At 40.1% G+C, this 22,178-nt stretch overlaps 1 protein-coding gene across 1 annotated transcript; it reads right to left on the bottom strand.

Annotated features, from left to right (window-relative positions):
- Positions 1-768: 768 nt before the first annotated feature.
- On the bottom strand, positions 769-12,003 carry LOC306976285 (pituitary tumor-transforming gene 1 protein-interacting protein-like; the record flags this gene model as incomplete). Its single annotated transcript, XM_079574207.1, has 7 exons — positions 769-1,063; positions 3,980-4,026; positions 6,472-6,537; positions 8,787-8,889; positions 10,856-10,964; positions 11,168-11,217; positions 11,931-12,003. The coding sequence occupies 7 exons, from the start codon at positions 12,001-12,003 to the stop codon at positions 1,026-1,028; spliced, it is 486 nt and encodes a 161-aa protein (XP_079430333.1). The 3' UTR covers positions 769-1,025.
- Between the last annotated feature and the right edge of the window lie 10,175 nt (positions 12,004-22,178).

Below are 22,178 nucleotides of genomic sequence, written 5' to 3'. Positions count from 1 at the left end.
AATCCAGCAAAAAAGTGACAAAAAATCCATCAAAAAAGTGACAAAAATCCATCAAAAAAAGACAAAAATCCAGCAAAAAAGTGACAAAAATCCATTAAAAAAGTGACAAAAATCCAGCTAAAAAGTGACAAAAATCCATCAAAAAAAGACAAAAATCCAGCAAAAAAAGACAAAAATCCAGCAAAAAAGTGACAAAAATCCAGCAAAAAAAAGACAAAAATCCATCAAAAAAGTGACAAAAATCCAGCAAAAATAGTGACAAAAATCCAGCAAAATAGTGACAAAAATCCAAAAATTAAAAATTAAAAAAATAATAATAATAATTGAAAAAAAATAATTTAAAAAAAAGTAATCGAAATCGTAATCGAATTTCGATTAATTGCACAGCCCTAGTACAATGCATCTTTCCTTTTGGTCATTGTTAAATTGTGCACTGTCCCCGTCTGAATAAAAAACATACCATACCATACCATACCACTGTAAAGCGCAAGTATAAGTTATTACAACATGAGCAGGGGGGGAAAAAAACACTGAAAAGGTTGTAGCCCACATTCTATCAAATAACTCAATGTCAACAAAAAACAAATGCTGATCCAAAAGTTTATTGTCACAATATGTACATATAAGAGCAGAGGTTAGACAGTCTGAAGTCAAAGTCAATGGATTTTTATCCCAAAAAAAAAAAAGGGGAAAAAAAAGAAATCTGTGGAAGTAACCAATTCCAGCTCAAATGCAAATGGAAGCGAAGATATAAAGATAAAACATTTTTTGGGGGAAAACTATTCTGCAGCAGTGTCATAGTGAACATTTCAAAAGCTTGCAGGTGTATACAAAATTCTGTGCAAAGCTACATGCAGTATTACAGACCATAATACACAGGCTACAGTTGCTTCATGCACATCACTCAACAGCGACCAGAACATCACATGGAAGAACATCCAGACGACCTTGTTCTGAATACCTAAAATAATTTACTAATTTACAAAGATTCACATTGTGCTGTAATGCTGGCCTCGTCACTTTATTCAGGCGAACTTGGAGTACGGATTCTGCCCAGTCAAACCTGAGAACAGAAGAGCGAGTTATTACGTTGTTTAGCATGATTGAAATAAAGGCAAACGTTACAGACGATCCCGAGAGCCGAGTGAAGCCCCTCGGTTTGGTTTTGGAGATATTGATGAATCTTTTTTGCATGCAGTGTGTGTTGCCATGATTTGTGCTGAAATTTAACCTCTTGAACATATTTTCTCCAAATTCTCCAAATCTAAAAGCTTCTTCAAAACAGAGGCAAAAAACGAGAAGAAAATGAGGATGTAAACGCAACAAAAAAAGCTAAAAAGTGACCAAAAAAAGCGAAAAAAATTCAAAAAAAAAAAAGAGCCTCAAATCTGACAAAAAAGTGACTAAAATCCAGCAAAAAAAAAAGAGCCTCAAATCTGACAAAAAAATGACAAAAATCCAGCAGAAAAAAGACAATAATCCAGCAAAAAAAGAGACAAAAATCCAGCAGAAAAAATGACAAAAATCCAGCAGAAAAAATGACAAAAATCCAGCAAAAAAAAGACAAAAATCCAGCAAAAAAAATGACAAAAATCCAGCAAAAAAGTGACAATAATCCATCAGAAAAAAATGACAAAAATCCAGCAGAAAAAAAAGACAAAAATCCAGCAGAAAAAAAGACAAAAATCCAGCAGAAAAAAAGACAAAAATCCAGCAGAAAAAATGACAAAAATCCAGCAGAAAAAATGACAAAAATCCAGCAAAAAAAAGACAAAAATCCAGCAAAAAAAATGACAAAAATCCAGCAAAAAAGTGACAATAATCCATCAGAAAAAAATGACAAAAATCCAGCAGAAAAAAAAGACAAAAATCCAGCAGAAAAAAAGACAAAAATCCAGCAGAAAAAAAGACAAAAATCCAGCAGAAAAAATGACAAAAATCCAGCAGAAAAAATGACAAAAATCCAGCAAAAAAAGACAAAAATCCAGCAAAAAAAAGACTAAAATCTGACAAAAAATGACAAAAATCCAGCAGAAAAAAATGACAAAAATCCAGCAAAAAAATGACAAAAATCCAGCAGAAAAAAAGACAAAAATCCAGCAGAAAAAAAGACAAAAATCCAGCAGAAAAAATGACAAAAATCCAGCAAAAAGAGACAAAAATCCAGCAGAAAAAATGACAAAAATCCAGCAAAAAAAGACAAAAATCCAGCAAAAAAAAAAAGACAAAAATCCAGCAGAAAAAAGTGACAGAGGAGCAGAAAAAAAGTAATAAAAAAGCGACAAAAACACATAAGGGAAATAAAAAATGACGACAATGGCACAGAGGAGAGAATGGATTTGGTTTTGGCGGGTGGTAAGAGGTTAATTGAAATAATAATACTGTAATAGTGATATTGCACACCTACAACGCATATCGCAACTTTTTTCAATTAGAGTCGCCTTGTAGTTTCAATCGGCCTATTAAAACAGACAGCTGATCTCCATGGTAACGCAGGACAGTCAGCACCATACTGGAGGACAAATGGCGGCTTTCCACGGACTTGCAAGTCGGCAGAAACTGATCAACATATCCACCTCCTAAAAGCTAAACCAAATTCTAAACCAAATTCTCTTTTTGTCCAGCAGCAAGTTTCAAAACATTTACACCACAGCACATTTCAGTCAACAGTAAACCTTTTATGTTGCATTCTGTCAGACCTGTAAGCTTTCATCCAGTAGCATTTGGGTTAAATACTTCATAATATGTAGCTAATTCATACTTTAACCACTTAACCCCCGGCTGAGCACATTTTCTCCAGTTTGGCATCACCCAAATCTAAAAGCTTCGTGAAAAAAGCAATGGAAAAAGTGACAAAAACGAGAAAATGGGGGGGAAAAAAAGAGTGGTGCGCACTGAATGGGTGCTGCTGCCGGATGCTCTCTCTGTGAGATCAATAAAGTATCATCTTATCTTATCTCATCTTATGTAAGCGCAACAAAAAAGCGTCAAAAGTGACCGAAAAAATGTGACAAAGGAGTAACAAAAATATAGATGAAATGACGCAAAAAAAAAAAAAGACAGATGTGTGACGAACGCAATGAAAAAAGCCACAAAGTTGAACAAAAAAGTGGCGAAAAGTTTGATGAAAAACGTCAGTAACGCGAGAAAAGAGTTGCACTGGCCTACAGTCTGAATGCTCCAGTTGGGCAGCTTTTAGATTTGGGTAAAGCCGAACTGGAGAAGGCTGGATCGATAAGCAGTTAGTCGCTTTCTTTCTCTTTTTTTTTTTCAATTTAGGTTTAGTTTGCACGAGAAACATTATTGTGGGGTCTCTGTCACATGACTCATGTTTAAAGAGGAGGTATTCTGCTTTTTTCACTCACACAGCACCAGTCTATATCACACTACAATGATGACCAAACCTTCTGTTGGTCTGTAAATGCAGTAAATTAGAATAACTGCCTTGTATAAAATGTCTCTCTCAAAATGGCTGTAGTAAATGTCTTGAAATAGGCCTCTGTCTCTTTAAGAACCTCTGAGCCTTTCCGTCACGCCCCCTCCACACGCTGTCTGTGGCATCAGTGGGGAGGGGGTTCTGCTGAGGAGCAGTGGTTGGTTACTTGGCTGGTGACGAAAGCTCGGAGGCGTCTCCAGGAGGTGGGGGCGTTCCTAGGAGGACTCAGGCAAACCTATCCCTAAAATGGCCGCCATCAGAGTTTTTACAGATTACTCAAAAATATGTGAATGTGTCAAGGCAACACTTCAGGCATGTTTTTAATGAGGGAGTGACATAATAACATGATGTAAAGCTTGAAAAAGTCCATTTTGCATAATACCCCTCCTTTAATTGTAGTCGCTTATATCAAAAAAATGGATCCATTGTCATAGATTTACACATGAACTGTTTCAGCTCGGTTAGTGAAGCCACCGCCTTAAATCAGTCCGGTCAGAACCCACAAAATGTCAAACTTGTCATCAAAATCCTGAGTGCCTTTACCGTATTTGGCCCTGATTTCGTCGTGCCTCTGCTTCATCTCGGCCCGCCTGTGAACACAAACATTCCTCATGAGCGACATTACTGTATGTGACCGATTATAACTCGTGTGCAAACCTGTTAGGGCAGATACGCGGCTGACGTACTTCTTTGATATACTTAACTACGCACAAGGAGCTCAGGCTGTGTCATGGTGACTAATCATGATCAAAACCAGAAAGATTTAAGGGAGTGCATAATGTTGCCTGTCTTTTCTGCAATCCATCTATTTCTTAAATGATTTACATACTTTTATTTGACCAGGAAGTCACTTGAGATAAAAAGGCATGGCTGATAAATAATAGGTATTTAAAAAAAGAAGAAGAAAAGGAAATGGCATAGGGAAAAGACCCAGTACGAATGAATAAACACTCAAATATATATATATATTTTTTTGAAGTTTTTTTAAGTTTTGTGGCATCAACATTGCCCACATTTCTGAGCAAATAACACACGCTTCTATTATTTTATTGAACTCAAAGGTCATCATAAGCGAATGACCTTTCGCAAAAGCCCCGCCCCCTCAGCCACTGTTAAAGCAGTACTAAGTAACGTGTTTGCCTTAATAAATCCTCTCCGTAGTCCCTGTGGGGGTAATACAAGTGTCTATGGGACGATTGGAGGGTCTTTCATCTCCCCCTGGTGGCTCTGGCCAGAAAACCATGTTTGCAACTTGTCTGCCACCGGTCCGGAGCCACCAATACACACTAATGGAATCACGAAGAAGAAGCTAACAGGCTAACGGGCAAAGCTAACGGCAGGCTAGCGCCACTTTAAACAGTATTTACAGCCAAGTTTGAGTGAAAAAAAATATTTCCATTGTATAATTGGATGTACAATATCCCTCTGTCCCTTCGCCTTTCCTGTCAGCGTAGTATTTACTCTCCAAGACAATTCATAAGTTACAAAAACTTAACTTGCTACGACACCTGCAGTTGCGCTTATGGCCTCTAGGGGCCAGAGTTACTTAGTACTGCTCCAAAGGCACACTGCGTAACATTGTGGACTATACTGTTGCCATCAACACAAAACATGCTTCCAATGAGCAGCTCTACTGCAGTGGGTAATATAAGAATGGATCTGGATGAGGCCTAACCTCGACATCTCCACGGAGACAAGCTGGAAACGAACCCACTCCCAGTAAAATTATAGTAACGTTTTAGCAGAAGTCAGCCACTCACAGCAACAGCACATATGGTGAAAGTGTCGATCAGAAAATAAATGCTTGTATTTCAATTTTGTTTATTGGGGGAAATCTTACGCAGTGTGGCTTTAACTAGCAACAACAAGAAGTGGAGTTTAACACGTCATAACAGGGGAGAAGTGCATGTTAGTGACCAGGAAGTGGACAAGTGACGCTCTTGCAGTTCTTTTCTTACGTTAAAGAGACTAGATGCAAGTTGGTCATTTTAAACTCACTACTGCCACCTCAGGTCTTATGCGTAACTGCACCTTCTATATTAAGCTCGTGCATGACGGCACTTCGGACCCGAATTAACACCTTTTTGAGGGACAGTGCAGGATTTTAGAGGCAGTTGTGGTGAACAGGTCTGAGCTCATTCGGGAACATGTAGGGCAGGGTTAGGCAACGTCAGGCCCGGGGGCCAAATTCGGCCCTCCAGCATAAAACCTTTGGCCCTCAAGAGAATTTTGAAGAAACATTTATTCATAAATCCGAGACCAATTACATGAAAAGGACTCTAAAATGTAGAAAATACTGTCAACATTTTCACATTTCCCAGCAAAACACCCATTAGGTCATATATTGTACACAAAACTTATATTTGTAAAGAAAAGGTGCTTTACTTTGGGCTAAAATTGTGAGTTTCGGCCCTTGGTGTTTTGGCAATGAAGAAAATCGGCCCCCCATGACACAAACATGCCCACCCCTGATGTAGGGGGATGAAAATACTTAGTTTTAACATGTTTAAACTCTGTATAGTCCCTTTAATCTAGTATTGATAAAATATGAGCGTTATTGTTGGGTTTACTATCTTGCTAAACCTACAGGAGCCGAGTACACCAGCTGCTCGTGTGCCTCTTATCTAACACGTCTGACTTCAATCTGAAAGTTACAGACAGGAAGTGACATAGATAGAGGTAAAGTTCCATTGCAGTTTGACACAATCATTTCCCATTGACATAGCATGGTCGGCACGGCAAGTTTAAAATTGCTTGCCTCCATCTATGTCCCTTCCTGTCAGTGTCCTTTAAGGAAGTGAAACTAAAGAAAGCTGGGTCAAATTTCTAGCAAAATCTTAAATATAATTGTGTTAACTATGTTTCAGCAACAAAAAAATAAAAAAGTCGGATGGTAAACAGGTCTTACGAGCTTAGCAGGCACAGCTTCAGTTTTTTTGTATTTGGTTTGCGCAGGTGAAAAAGCATGCACTATTTTACATGTCAGGTGATCATAATGCGATTACAGTAGATGAAAAATGAAAGAATAAACTTACCTCTCTTCTTGTTTATCCTTCATCTTGTTTGTCTGCCTCGCCATCTTGGCTTCAAACCGCTTGGACCTGCAAGACACGAACCAACACAAGTTTTGTTACATTATGTGAAAAAGCAGTTTATTTTAACCTCTTAACCCCCACCTGAACCGAGAGGATCTTTTTCCTCACGTCATCAGATTTTTTTTCCATCATTTTTTTTGTTGGGTGTTCAACTCATTTTTGTAACTTTTTTGTCATTTTTTTGGTCATTTTTTCGTCACATTTTTTCGTCAATTTTTTAATCAATTTTTTGTCACATTTTGTCAAATTTTTGTCATTTTTTTGTCAATTTTTAGTCATTTTCTTTGTCATTTTTTTTGTCTTTTTTTGTCATTTTTTTGTCATATTTTTATCACTTTTTTGTCACATTTTTGTAATTTTTTTGTCAAATTTTGTCACATTTTTGTCATTTCTGTTTTTTTCTCCATTTTTTTTTGTTGGGTATTCAACTCATTTTTGTAACTTTTTTGTCATTTTTTTGTAATTTTTTGTCACATTTGTGTCATTTTTTCGTCCATTTTTTGTGTCCATTTTTTGTCATTTTTTTGTCACATTTTTAGTCACATTTTTGTAATTTTTTCGTCATTTTTTTGTCAATTTCTTGTGACATTTTTGCCACTTTTTCATAAATTTTTCGTCACTTTTTTGTCAATGTTTTCTCACTTTTTTGCCACATTTCCATCATTGTTTTCGTCTCAGTTTTGTTGCTTTTTTCCAGAAGCTTTTGGACATTGGAGAAAATGTGCTCGGTTCAGGTGGGAGTTAAGGGGTTGAAGCCATCTTTGTAAAAAAATCTAACAGGAAAATGCACTCGTCAGACAAGATGGCAGGACAGGTACACGGAGTGCTGGCTCTACTAAACAAAATAGGTCGACTTTGTTAAGCAAATGGGCGTAATCTGATGGGAGCATTGTTCATGGGGAATGTAACAGCAAACCGCCAGCATTCACTGTGTTCCTGAGGTTTAACCTATTCACAGGCAACGGCCGCTGTTGATTGACAAAAGCAGGTTTAGATAAGTGCACTATCTACCTGCGCATGTTTCCGACAACATACTTCAGACAGTCCAACCTGTTTTCTTTTGCTTTATTGATATGAACAAAAGTTTAACCCCTTAACTCCCACCTGAACAGAGCACATGTTCTCCAGTTTGGCTTTACCCCAGTCCAAAAGCTTCTGGAAAAAAAAGCTGTGAAAATAGCAACGAAACTAGGAAGAAAACAATGATGGAAATGTGACAAAAAAGTGAGAAAACATTGACAAAAAAGTGACGAAAAAATGACAAAATCTGACAAAAAAAAGGACAAAAAGGTGACAAAAAAATTACGAAAAAATGTGATAAAAACGTGATAAAAATTTGACAAACAAATTACAAAAAATTGACATAAAATTGACAAAAATGACAAAAAAGTTACAAAAATGAGTTGAATATTGAAAATTGATGAAAAAGTGGCAAAAAAGTGACTAAAAATGACAACAATGTGACAAAACAATGACAAAACAATGACAAAAAATGTGACAAAAAAAGACAAAATGTGACAAAAATTGACAAAAATGTGACAAAAAAATGACAAAAATGTGACAAAACAATGACAAAAATGTGACAAAAAATGACAAAAATGTGACAAAAAATGACAAAAAATGTGACAAAAAAATGACAAAAAATGTGACAAAAAATGACCAAAATGTGACAAAAATGTGATACAAATTTGACAAAGAAATGACAAAATGTGACAAGACAAATATTTGACAAAAAATGACAAAAATGTGACAAAATGTGACAAAAAAATGACAATGACAAAATGGTGACAAAAAATGACGAAAAAAATTGACAAAATGTGACAAAAATGTGATACAAATTTTACAAATTACAAAAAAATGACCAAAAATGACAAAAATTTGACAAACAAATTACAAAAAATGACCCAAAAAAATGACAAAAACTTACAAAAATGAGTTGAATACCCAACAAAAAAATGATGGAAAAAAAAAATCTGATGACGTGAGGAAAAAGATCCTATCGGTTCAGGCGGGAGTTAAGAGGTTAATGATTTAAATCCAGCCTAATCATTCATATTACAGGGCGCATAAGATCCTCTCGGTTCAGGCGGGAGTTAAGAGGTTAATGATTTAAATCCAGGCTAATCATTCATATTACAGGGCGCATCTGACTAGTGCTTGTTGTCGTCAGTTTACCTGTTCAGAAACCTACATAAGACATGCATCCAAGGCTGGGGTGAATTGAATTCAAACCTCCCCGCTGTGGTTTTACTCACCCCGCGTTCCCGCACTTGCAGCAGCAGAACATGCAGATGATCAGAGCGATGATGATGACCGCGGCAACAACTGATATGGTGATGATCAGGGTCTGGAAGTTCACTGCAAACAAACAACCACGTTCTCATCACGACTGGCATTGCTTCAATCGTGATACAGGCGGAAAATGTGTCAAAAATAAATAGTAAATCACAGTAAATATATACATGAAAAACGTTTGGTCAGCTATTAAACAATGAATTGAAAGACTGGATGTGGTGCTAGGTTTGAATGTGGTTTCATCTGAGACCAAAAGACGAAGTTCAAATGACTCTGCTCTTCCCATTTCAGCTCTATGACGAGTACAGTTCACAGGCTTTGACATGAGCTGCTGGGAAGGGCACATCCCTTTTACTCATTTTTTGAATTTCAGCCTGTATTTTTAATGTAATGGAGCAGTTTTCTGTCAGGGATTGTGATTCCCCCCCTCAGTTATGCCCCTGCAGAGCTCAGATTCTCTCCATGAACCTAAAGCCTGGCAGCACAGAGCAAAGAGGAAACACCAACAAACACCGCAAGAGAGAGGGGAGAGAAGAACTGAACCTGACAGGTTTTACTGCTATTGACTTATTTAGATGGATAACATTGTTAGTCAAAATTATGTTATTTCAGTAAAGCAGCAATTTGATGAAGAAATGTTAGGAATTACAATTAATCGAATTTCAATTATTACACTAAACGATTACAAAATTAGCATAATCGAAAAAAAGAATAAAAAAAACAACAATAATTTTTAAAGGGGGGGGTATTCTGCTTTTTTCAGTCACATAGCACCAGTCTATATCACACTACAATGATGACCAAACCTTCTGTTGGTCTGTAAATGCAGTAAATTAGAATAACTGCCTTGTATAAAATGGCTCTCTCAAAATGGCTGTAGTGAATGTCTTGAAATAGGCCTCTGTCTCTTTAAGAACCTCTGAGCCTTTCCGACACGCCCCCTCCACATGCTGTCTGTGGCATCAGTGGGGAGGGGGTTCTTCTGAGGAGCAGTGGTTGGTTACTCGGCTGGTGACGAAAGCTCGGAGGCGTCTCCAGGAGGTGGGGGCGTTCCTAGGAGGACTCAGGCAAACCTATCCCTAAAATGGCCGCCATCAGAGTTTTTACAGATTACTCAAAAATACGTGAATGTGCCAAGGCAACACTTCAGGCATGTTTTTAATGAGGGAATGACATAATAACATGATGTAAAGCTTGAAAAAGTCGATTTTGCAGAATACCCCCACTTTAAAATAATGATTATCTTTTTTTTTTGCAAAGCAGACTTGCGCAGGTGTGAGGGCTGGCCAGCAGGGGGCAGGTGTGAAACAGAGACCTCTCCCTAATCGAGGCCAGCTTGAAATTATTTGTACTTTTATGACTGTTCAGAAAACAGAAAATATGTAGTTTTTTGATTAATAAATAAATAAAGGCTACAAATAATGATTTCAATTGTGACTAAAATAATCGTGATTATTATTTCTTCAATAATCGAGCAGCCCTATTAGGACTCAAAGTTATGTTTATTTTAAGCCACTGACAGCAGTACACTCATTTCCCATTGGCATAACATGTTTGCCACGTAGACGGTTTAAAATTGTTTGCCTCCATCTATGTCACTTCCTGTCAGTGTCCAATCAGGAAGTGAAACTAGAAACATCACAAAAAACGTCAAAACTAACAAAAACTGGGTCAAATCTTTAGCAAAAATCTTAAATACAATTGTGTTAACCTCTTAACCCCCACCTTAACTGAGCGCCTTTTCTCAAGTTCAGCTTTAACTTAAATCTAAAAGGAGTTCACAGCCTATAAACCAGTGTAGTGCCTCATTTGAAAGCTAAGGCCTACAAAACTCATCTCAGATATTTCCTCGCGTTGTTGCCGTGTCGTCGTCACCTTTTTGTCGTATTTTTCTTGCTTTTTTGTCACCCGTTTTGTGGCGTTTGCGTCACTTTTTGTAACCGTTTTGATTTTCCCATCACTCCACCATTGCTCGTTTGATGTTTTTACTGCTGTGTTTTCGTTTCGATCCGCGAGCGTGGCCACTTACTCCAGCAGAGCCCCCAGCGGGCGTCGTTGAGCGGGCAGACCGAGTGGGGCGGGAGGATGGTCTTCACCGGGTACGTGATGCAGGTCTTCTTCGTGCCGCACCACAGGCACTGCCGAACAAGAGGAACACAATGTCACCAACTGTATTGTTCATTGAAATCGGAGAATCCGCAAGTATCCAGGCCACGCCGGAGGGAGAGAGAGAGAAAGAGGCAGGTAAAAGTCCCCAAACCGGACCAACAGGTGCTCGGGGCAGGAGGAGGAGCCAGTTCTTTCCCACCGACACGCAAAGGGAAGTGAGAACGGCACTTACCGAGACGTTTCGGAGGCATTCTTCGCAGTTTGTTGCGTTTGATTCGCACGCTGAAAAACAAAGAGCAAGATTTACGTTAAACTGTCTCAGGCAAACGGTTCATCTCAGAAATCACCTGCTGTGGCGAGAAAAAAAAAAGCCCAAACGTATGAGCCAATGCAACAAAAGGGTTAGATCACAGAGTCTGATAGCACAGGCCTTTCCTTGTTTCTTGGATTCTGTTGCCACTGCTGATCCTTTAGGGAGGTGTTTTCCCCTTGGAGATTGGACCAAGTAAACAAGCTCTCCCTGAAGTAGGCCTATAATTACCATCTTTAATATCAGCAGGATAACCTCTAACTTACAACACCAGGCTGTAGGTTGACGTTGTCTACAAAAAAAAAAGCCTTAAAGGATTTTTGGAGAGGCTTGGCTTGTTGTTTGCGTAAAGAAGTGTTACGTTGGCTGTGATGAGTAAGAAACGTTAACAAAAGAACTCCAACAGTGAAACCACAACTTCTTCATTCTTTCATCACTCTGGCTTGTTTAGAAAGTGTCACAAGTATTGAATACACTTTGTACATCGACTTTGGACAGTTTTACGCGCGTGGTGACAAATTAGAGGCGGATATTAGCCTAAAAAATATGGATATAATTGGTCTAACTTTTGTTTACGTTCGAATTTGATGAAAGTAGCCTTAACAGCTAGCCTAAGTATTAGCATAAAACAAGACGATGCATTAGCAGGAAGCCAGTGTTTCGTGCGTAATCCCTTTCTACTTACTTTGTGCTATGGCGACAGCAGCCAAACCCAGTGTTAGGAGAAGCACAGGGAGTAAAATCCTCGGATCCCTCATGGTTCTCACGATTATCCTTAGAGTGGAAAGAAGTCAGGCAGATAAAGTGGAAAAAACCCAAAACAAAAACGGTGCTTCTCAGAGTCCTCTTCCTTTCCCAAGCGCCTCCACCGTCGAAGTGGATCAGCTCTCCAAATCGTCCTGACGCGTACCTGTTACGCACGAGCGCAGGGAGGCGGTGGGCGTGGGCAGAAGAGAGGTTGTGCAGATTCTGTTCCTGTTTCGATCGAAATAGAAATGGAACCTCGAATTAACCGCTTAACTCCCGCCTGAACCGAGAGGATTTTCTCCAGTTCAGCTTTTACCCAAATCCTGTAGGCCTCATTTGAAAGCTGAGATCTACAAAACTAAATTGATATTTTTCCTCACATCATCAGATTTTTTTTTCAGCACTTTTTTTTGTTTGGCAGTCATCTCATTTTTGTCAAATTTTCGTGACTTTTTTGTTACTTTTTCGTCAATTTTTTTTATTTTTTTGTTTCATTTTATGGTCCATTTTTTCCTCAATTTTTCGTCAAATTTTTCTCACTTTTTTGTCAAATTTTTATCCATTTCTGTCATTTTTTTGGACATTTTTTTTTCACTTTTTCGTCCATTTTTTTCCCTTTTTCGTCAAATTAGATTTTTTTGTGTCCATTTTTTGTCACTTTTTCGTCAAATTATTTGCATTTTTTGTCAAATTCTTATCACTTTTTTGTCCGTTTTTTGTCACTTTTTCGTCCATTTTTTCCTCAATTTTTCGTCAAATTTTTCTCACTTTTTTGTCCAATTTTTATCCATTTCTGTCATTTTTTTTAAACATTTTTTGTCACTTTTTCGTCAATTTTTTCTCACTTTTTTCACATTTTCATCCTTGTTTTCGTCTCAGTTTTGTTGCTATTTTCACACCTTTTTTTCCAGAAGCTTTTGGATTGGGGTAAAGCTGGAGAAAATGGGCTCGGTTCAGGTGGGAGTTAAGGGGTTAAGGAACAAATCAAACATTACAATGACATTGCAGCGATAGAAACTAAATCATCACACACGCATAACAGAAATATACTCCCGTAAGAGCAGCGTTACTTTTGTCCGTGAACTTTTGCGTTGTATTTTCTATTTTAACAGGAAAATAAAAAATAAAAAAATGCGTTTTTACATTGTGCACTGTTGCAATATAAAAAATACTGGCAATCGTTATGTTTATTTGTCTATATCAGACATTTAAGATAAGATAAAACTGCCTTTATTGATCTCACAATGGAGAAATTTACTTGTTACGTTCAACTCTTAGAAACACTCAGGGTGTGCGAATAGGCAGGAAATGTAAGGAAAAAACAATTAAATAGCAAATATGAAATGTGATATCTTATACACAATGACTACCAAGGACTTTGTGGGGACAAAAAGTAGCTATAAACAATAAATAATAAGTAAACAGACTATAAAAAAGTTATAGTGTTAGCAGTGCAGGTTTACAATCATAGTGCAAGTGTTTGATAAAGTGACGCAGAAAGTGATGTAAATACAGGGGTTATTGCATGTCTTCTGCAAAGGGGTTATTGCACATGTTACTTTACAGTCTTGTACAGTCTGACAGCAGTGGGGATGAAGGACCTGCTCCTTCTTGCGTTGAGGGTGTCTCAGTCTCAATCTTCCACTGAAAGAGCTGCTCAGCTCCTTTACGGTCCCGTGCAGTGGGTGGGAGGTGTTGTCCATGATGGGCAATAGGTTTATGATAATAGACATTATCAACAAAGAAAAAACAACAATTTACCTTAATTGATCCTACACAGAATCCTTTTCTGTGTCAACTGGAATAGCCGACCCAAGTGTGAATCTGTCTTGAACAGGAGAATAGAGCTATAAAACGTAGAGATCTCAGTCTCTTAGATAAAGACAGACCTGATTCCAAACGCTATTGGCCTTTGCTCCCGGTCATCTGTACGTGCGCTCCTGTCAAATGTGCACAGGGCGTTCTGTGGACAGGCCTGGATGCACTTTTCAGACTCCGCGGCGCGTGGACAATATCAGATGTGCCCCAAAGCCAGCAGTGGTATGTTCTTTGTAGGTTACCTATACTATATGTATGGTGGATGTTCTAAAGCCTATATACCCGTTGTTCATAGGTGTGACAACAATATGGATTGTTTCATCAATATTTCATCAATTATATTTTTCGTATATGCAACAAAAAGTCATTTCAGGTCATTGCTAAATTGGAAAAACAATTTAAATAAAATAAAAATAGCAAAATAGCTTTAGGCAAAATTGTTCAGCTCTGCAAGTGTTGTACCTGCAGAATGAGTCAATGAGATAATCACATGACTCTTGTGTGTGCAGTGAACACCAGCTTCAGTGCAGAACATCTGTACCTGTGGAAAAGGAAAATACATTCTGACTGTGGGGCCTTTCTGTGTGGAGTTTGCACGTTCTCCCCGTGTCTGCGTGGGTTTCCTCCAGGTGCCCCGGTTCCCCTACCGCTAAGAACATGCACAAACCTCCAGCTGGAGATCATGGCCATTAGCTTGATCTCCGGGCGCTGTACGTTGGCACATAAAGCCTTTGATTAGATAATTTCATTTATGCTTTTGTGGTGCATTCAATGAAAGTATTTATCTGATTAACACCCAGTTTAATCATAATTTTGTTCATTTTACTAAATCCTAATAAGTCCTAATTTGTTTGTTTGTTTGTGTAGTTTTATTTGAGCAATTAACATTTTCTCTTTCTCCAGAGTTTCACAATCATACAGTCAATGGAAGCTCAAAGGGAGTCGACCGAAGCAAAAGCTGATAAGTGCCGACCCCTTGTTCATGTGCATCACATTTGCAATTCATGATGCTACAGTTATACATTACTTTTACATTTACATTAAATAAACAAAGTACAATCCTTTCTGAGTATTCTATATCAGTGTCAGTACACAAATATATACCTATATGTATTTGTGAGTTAAGTTTTATCCTACTGTTGTTACAATTGTCAACATACAATCAACAGACTTTTGCAGCACTGGCAAACAAGGAGGTTTTACCATTTCATATCATAAACACAGCATGCTAATAAAAAAAAGTAATAAATGTGATTAGTAGTTATTGTTATTTATCATAACAATTTTCATTTTTGTCATTATCAGTGAATGTCCGATTTCATATTATATTCATATTGGACTTTATATTCTGCCATCTTGCCACTTCCTTGTTGTCATTACTATCCACTATTTGTTATCGATATTGGATCAATGACATGTCCAATTTGTATACCCTATTGCTGGGTTGCAGGTGACATCACAGCATTCTAAAGGCCTATACTATTATATAGAGAAAACATTATTTTGTCTTTGAGGAAATTTTTGGTCTTGTACAGAGAGATCATGGACCCAGTGACTGATATTAATGATCATTTTTCTAATCCATACATTGTCTTTTTAGCTACGACTTGTGGAAGTGTAATGCTGTTAATAGGAAAAAAAGCTAAAAAGAAAATGTATGAATTAGAAAAATGATCATTAATATCAGTCACTGGGTCCATGATCTCTCTGTACAAGACCAAAAATGTCCTCAAAAACAAAATTATTTTTCCTCTATATAATAGTATAGGCCTTTAGAATGCTGTGATGTCACCTGCAACCCAGCAATAGTGTGGTGGTGTTAAAAAGTCAGAGTGTATAGTGGCCTGTTGAGAGTGGGTGGAGGCCCCACCCAGCTGCCCTGACTAGTTGACTTGGTGGATGATGTTTACCTCCTATACTGTGAGATGTGTTAGAAGGACGACGCTTTTTGTGCCTGTCGTGATCCATGTCTCGCCCCTAAGTTACTATTGTGTAGTTTGAGTAGTTATAGCAATGACAACGGAGCAACAGCAGCAGTTAAAGTGTTGCTTCTATATATATAATTTTGATCTTGATCCTGTACTTTCCAGGCTTGAAAGATACACTACGTAACATTTTACCAAAAGAAATGCAACACAAGCATTTTGCTTTCCACAGAGAGTTTTATTGTTGAAAAGTTCCTCATAACAATGACTAAACATTTACCACAAACTAACCGTTCTGAAGCTTAGTTTGGAGTAGAAGAGTCTGGGGGTCCACAGGTCCATCAGGCACAGACGGGGCAGGCGAAGGTCAGTCATCACAGGGTCATCCAGCAGCCAGTGACCAGTGAGCTGAAACACACACATGGACACAACCTGTGAATAGCAATGAGCAGTTTAAGTTAATCAGCAGCTGTATATGGTAGCGTACACCTTTTCATTCTCACTAGGTTTATTCTAAGACGTGCTTTCGTTTTTTGCAGCACATTTGCATTTTCCTACGACTGTAGCTCAGAAGCAGCGGACAAAACTTCTCGATTCTTCTCTACGTATTATTAGATAGACTGTAAAATTAAGAGTGGACTTATTTTGGCCTCTTTTGTACAGTATTGAACACAAGCACGTCATTACTACCTCTACGTGTCTGTCTTAACATGTGCAACGTCGTCCCAAAATTATCCTTTTACTATTTTTATTCTTGCCCTATTCTAATAAATGGTCACATTGCAAGCATGCAAGTTCCAGCTAGCCCACACTCTCAGTAAATTCTTAATTTTGCAGTCTATGTGGGAAACAAACAAAATGTTAGGTCATCCAGCATTGGCCGGTAAATCCTTATGTCATTGGCTCAACAGTGTTATTCGGTTATTGGCCGTTAATATCACGTATTATTGATTCCTACAAATCCCAACACAATCCCCCCGTTTGTAGGGCTAAAGTAATGTCCTGAAGATGATCATCATCTTCTTCTTCTTCTTCTTCTCCTCATCTGGTTCTTCTTTCATTATCAATAAACCTAAAAGCACAACATTTCTTAATGAGTCCACTGTGCAATAAGACTGCACTTACATTTAAGACATGCAAACACAGATATAGTGAAAAAGGTGACAGTTCACGGGGCCGCGGCGGCATTTTTCAACAGAACATGTAGATTCTATGATTAATGAACTAAAACAATCCACTTTTTTGTAGTGCATATGATGGACTATATTAATTCAACACTAAACTTTCATTTTGTTTTAGAACTGTAGTTCTCCTCATGGCTTCAGTGGACAGAGAGAGTAAAGGATTTGAACATAATGTGAAATTCCAAATCAGGCTCTGTTCATCAGAAGATACTGTCTTCTATTTGAATTATATTAAAAAAGGATCAAATATTGTTACATTTTCTATTTTTAAATATAGATTTTAAACTTGTATTGACTATTTATAGAAATATAACTGTACTGCAGAATTTGCCACCCTATACCATAAAAACTAAAATGGTATTAGTTTTTTTCTGGCTACAGCAGCGACTAGAAGCTTACAAATGTTTGGCAAATTGAATAGTTTCAAGTCTCTTTGGACACGTTCAGTTTTAGTAAACTTGCCAACGTTAACGTCTCTGATCAGCAGAAACCACGTCAGAACCACCCAATGACCACATGGTCCACCTGGAGAGGTCAGCCCTCTCCTCACTGACCACACGGTCCACCTGGAGAGGTCAGCCCTCTCCTCACTGACCACACGGTCCACCTGGAGAGGTCAGCCCTCTCCTCACTGACCACACGGTCCACCCAGAGAGGTCAGCCCTCTCCTCACTGACCACACGGTCCACCTGAAGAGGTCAGCCTTCTCCTCACTGACCACACGGTCCACCCAGAGAGGTCAGCCCTCTCCTCACTGACCACACGATCCACCTGGAGAGGTCAGCCCTCTCCTCACTGACCACACGGTCCACCAGGAGAGGTCAGCCCTCTCCTCACTGACCACACGGTCCACCTGGAGAGGTCAGCCCTCTCCTCACTGACCACACGGTCCACCCAGAGAGGTCAGCCCTCTCCTCACTGACCACACGGTCCACCTGAAGAGGTCAGCCTTCTCCTCACTGACCACACGGTCCACCCAGAGAGGTCAGCCCTCTCCTCACTGACCACACGGTCCACCTGGAGAGGTCAGCCCTCTCCTAAATGACCACACGGTCCACCTGGAGAGGTCAGCCCTCTCCTAAATGACCACACGGTCCACCTGGAGAGGTCAGCCCTCTCATTTGTTTTGTGACGACTGTAGCTTCATATTTGACAACAGCCATGTGAAATGTGAGCGCATCTACAAGCTAACCTATAAAGCTAGCATAGCTACATTTACTGTGAGGCTAAATCCTATGGCTAAGTTGACCGGGCAGGTGCCCGTGGCTCTGTGCGCACTCTGCGCTTGTTTGATGCGCGGTTGCGGTCAGTGAGGAGAGGGACCGTGTGGTCAGTGAGGAGAGGGCTGACCTCTCCTCACTCCTCAGTTCAAAGGTTTACCTTTATGTTCTATTTTATAGGAAATACTTAATGAAATACTGGAACGCTTAATGACCAGACTTCAGTGGGCCTTGTGTCAGCCAATAGTGGATCTGGATTATCTGGAGTATGTCAGTAAAAACAATAACATGCTATAACACCTGCAGTGGCGCCTGTGGCCTCTCGGGGCATGAGTTACTTAGTTCTGCTTTAATTTAGCAAAATACTGCATAATGTTCTTCAAAATACTGTTTTTATGTTCATGTGTGTGATCTATTAGAGCATTCTCTGGTGAATGTAAAGATGATTCTTGACACAGAAAGGGAAGAATCTCACCTGCTCAAACATAAACGCAAACTCCACTCCCTCCTTGGGCACGTGCTCTCCACGTCCAGGAAACAGTAGAGCTTGAAATAGAGCTTCCACTGTCCTTCCTCGTCCTCTTCCTCGCTGCCAGCCAGTCTGCGGCCACATCAAGGATAATCAATACTAATTCTATACACGAAAACATCCTCAGAGCCGCCAAACCGACATCGGTGCGGGACACTGACAGCGCCACTGGAGACGCCCCGCTGCCGTGACTGTAACAAAGACTAAACCAGGCCCACCTTTCAAACTCGGCCAGGACGTCGGCCACGATGACCCTGCTCTCCAGCGCGGTTCGTGACGGAGTGGTGCTCGAACAGAGAGAACAGGTTCTTACTCTCCTCCATGGCCAAGCCCCGGATCAACTTCTCCACCACCTGCAGCCAGTGGGGAGCGGACATTCGGGATGAGAACTCAATTATTGTGAGGAAAAATATTGAGATTTTACTTTTGTTCACGATTAACGAAATTAAAACTGGTAATGCAAATCGAAGTACCACTGTTTCTTCAGCCTTTACTGGTGAGTGGAACAGTTTGGCACACAGACACATGCCCTATAGATGGTTTTCCGTTCCCATGATCCTCTGCGCCGCCATTTTATGTGGCGTTCGACAATGTTTATGCACGACTCGCATGCACATTTCATGAAGAATTGTGTCTACTACGGCTGTTCTGTAGTCGCAAATGTGTTTTTTTTCACTCACAATGAGCCATGTGATGGGGAGGCTAACATAAGGTAAGGTAAGGTGATACTTTATTGATCTCACAGATGGAGAAATTGCATTCGATGAGAGAGCATCCGGCAGCAGCACCCATTCAGTGCGCACCACTCTTTTTTTTCTTTGGTGAAAGATGGTTGTGTCGCGGCTGCCATCTTCACTGTTTTGGTCACAGGAGAAGCACTGGTTGATGGGAAATCCGTAGACGATGACCACGGCGGTGGAGCTCTTGCGCTTGGCCACGATGTTCTTGGCCACACAGGTGTAGTTGGCCGTGTGGGACAGACGCGCCTGCTTGATGATCAGGTCCACGGTGATGTAGAAGTTCCTGTCCTCGGCCGGGTCGATGATCTTGTTGTCCTTCAGCCACTCCACCCGCATGACCTTGGAGGATGGAGAAACTGTAGCTGCCCTCTGTCTCCTCTGATCATCTGAAACGGTGCACCGCCTCCTGGGCTTGTCCCCGTCTCAGAGCGTGGTGTTCTGCACTGGTCAATGTAATCAATGTGATGTACACATGCACGGTAATCATTACAGTAAAACACGTAGGCCATAGCGTGCACTTAAACTCGTCCATCGAACCAAACAAACAGCTGTCATGTGAGCTGTTAAACAATGAGAAATGGCTGTATTTATAACGTGTATCAGCGCCAATCTGTGCTGCGTTTAGTTTACCTCCTGATGAACCAAGAGAGTAACAGCGGCCAGCTCGCGCTCTTCCCCGGCCTTCTCCTCACACTCTCCCCGAGCGACTCACGCTCTTCCCCGGCCGCCTCGCTCTCGCCTCCCCGGCCTTCTCCTCGCACTCCCCCGCCGCCTCGCGCTCTCACAGGGTCTCACTTTACGGGGACGGCCTGTGCTTCCTCCGTGATTTGTCCGAGTCTCATTTCTCTGCTAGCTGCTAACTGTATCTGGTTTGCGTTTGACAGCAGCATGAAAAAATACAAGTCTATGAGCTCATCGTAGACTTGTTTATTTCATGCTAGCAGCTAGCCCCGTTGTCAAATCTGTTTGATGCCACTTTTTCTCATTTATTTCCCCTGGCAAAACCAGGGAACATCAGCCAAGACATGAAACTCAGACTCAGACACAGAGCGGAATAAGCACAGGCTGCCCCGTAAAGTCAGACCCGACACCTGGGACGAGCGGTCGGCGGCCATAGTTTAAATCTCTCGTACGAAAGTTTTTATGTTTCTGTTACTTAGTGATGAATTACTTTTGGGATATTGAGACATTTTCTCTTCGTCATGTCGGGATCAGCCCCACACAACACAGCACTATTTCTTCACGATATTATCAATGATCCGTAACACAAACAATTAGACCCTTGACACACACGATGGCGCCATATGGAACTATGCGGGAGTGTGACGTCAATGGAAAACCATCTATATGACCCGTAAGACGTAACAGCGCTTTACCGTGGGACCTAAAATCCTCAACATTAACCTAGTGTCGGCAGTTTGTAAGTAAAAATTAGCTTGAAACAGAAAAATCAAAATTCCGCCTGAATGAAAAACACATATTTGCACCAAAAAATGCTCTTTCTCTGTCTGTGCTGAAGCAAATAAGAACAGAAATGGAAAAAAACAATATAATGTGTGCTCCCTGTAGTCAACAAAATACCAGTAGGTCAAAACACTAAAGTTATAAATGCTTTATATAAAAAAAAGTCCAGGCGGAATCTAACTGTGCCAAATAAAAAAAAATATATATATATTTTTTACAACTTTTTAAACAATTTTTTATTTTATTTTTACAGAAATTAAGTATTTTAGTCATAGGAACATATCGGGTCACAAGCATTCATTTGTCACTGACCAAAATATGTACAACGAATTATGACAAACTGACATTTTGTGGCTTGCTGTTTGAGCTAGGATCTGTTGATTTGAAATTGGAGTGGATGAATTTGTTGCTGAGAGTCCACTGAACACGGAGAGGTGAAAAATATGACTGTCAGTATTTGTATGTGAAAGTTATGGCCTCGGAGATGCAGAAACAAGGGGGGCGGAGCCAAATATGGCTCTTTAGAGCTTAAGGAAATAAAGAAGTACTACGTGGAAACCTGGTTGCTCGTATCACTATCCAGCTGCACACGTCCATGCCTCCACCATCGCCACCACGCGTTACACATGCAGGAAGTGAAATGTAAACAAGCGACGCGGCGACGCACAAAAAACGACATCGACATATTTACGTAATTGATTACGTCGACGTGGTCGACGTAATCAAACTACACTGACAGAAAAGACAAAGGGAGAGAGGGAATTGTACATCCAATTACACAATGGAGCTATTTTTTACACTCAAACTTGGCTGTAAATACTGTTTAAGTGGCGCTAGCCCGCAGTTAGCTTTGCCCGTTAGCCTGTTAGTGTCTTCTTCATGATTCCATTAGTGTGTTTTGGAGCCTCCGACCTGGAGGCGGGGGAGTTGCAATTGTGGTTTTCTGGCCAGAGGCACCGGGGGAGATGAAAAACCCCACAATCATCCCATTAACACTTGTATCAGGGCTGCCAACTTTTCACCAAACTTTGGAGTGAGACATTGGTCGGTCCCGAGCTGGGGGGCCTTTTCATGGCGATAGTGTCTCGTAATCGTATTCAATTCTAAGCCAAAAGAAAGTCTACGATCTACATGACTGAGCACATCAGGAGCTGCATATGGATCAGAGGGGGTTTAGCACCGCCCCACATGGCCATCAGAACCTATTGAAAGTGTGGGAGGCCACTCTGAAGGGGGGTTTGGGGGTCCTCCCCCAAGAAATGGGTTATTTATAGCCCGGCCTACCACAACTACTAGATGCACTCAT

This window comes from Gobius niger (genome assembly GCF_951799975.1).
Source record: "Gobius niger genome assembly, chromosome: 16".
NCBI lineage: Eukaryota > Metazoa > Chordata > Actinopteri > Gobiiformes > Gobiidae > Gobius > Gobius niger.
Note: the sequence above shows the minus strand (reverse complement) of the source record. Positions and strands in the feature narration are given on the sequence as shown.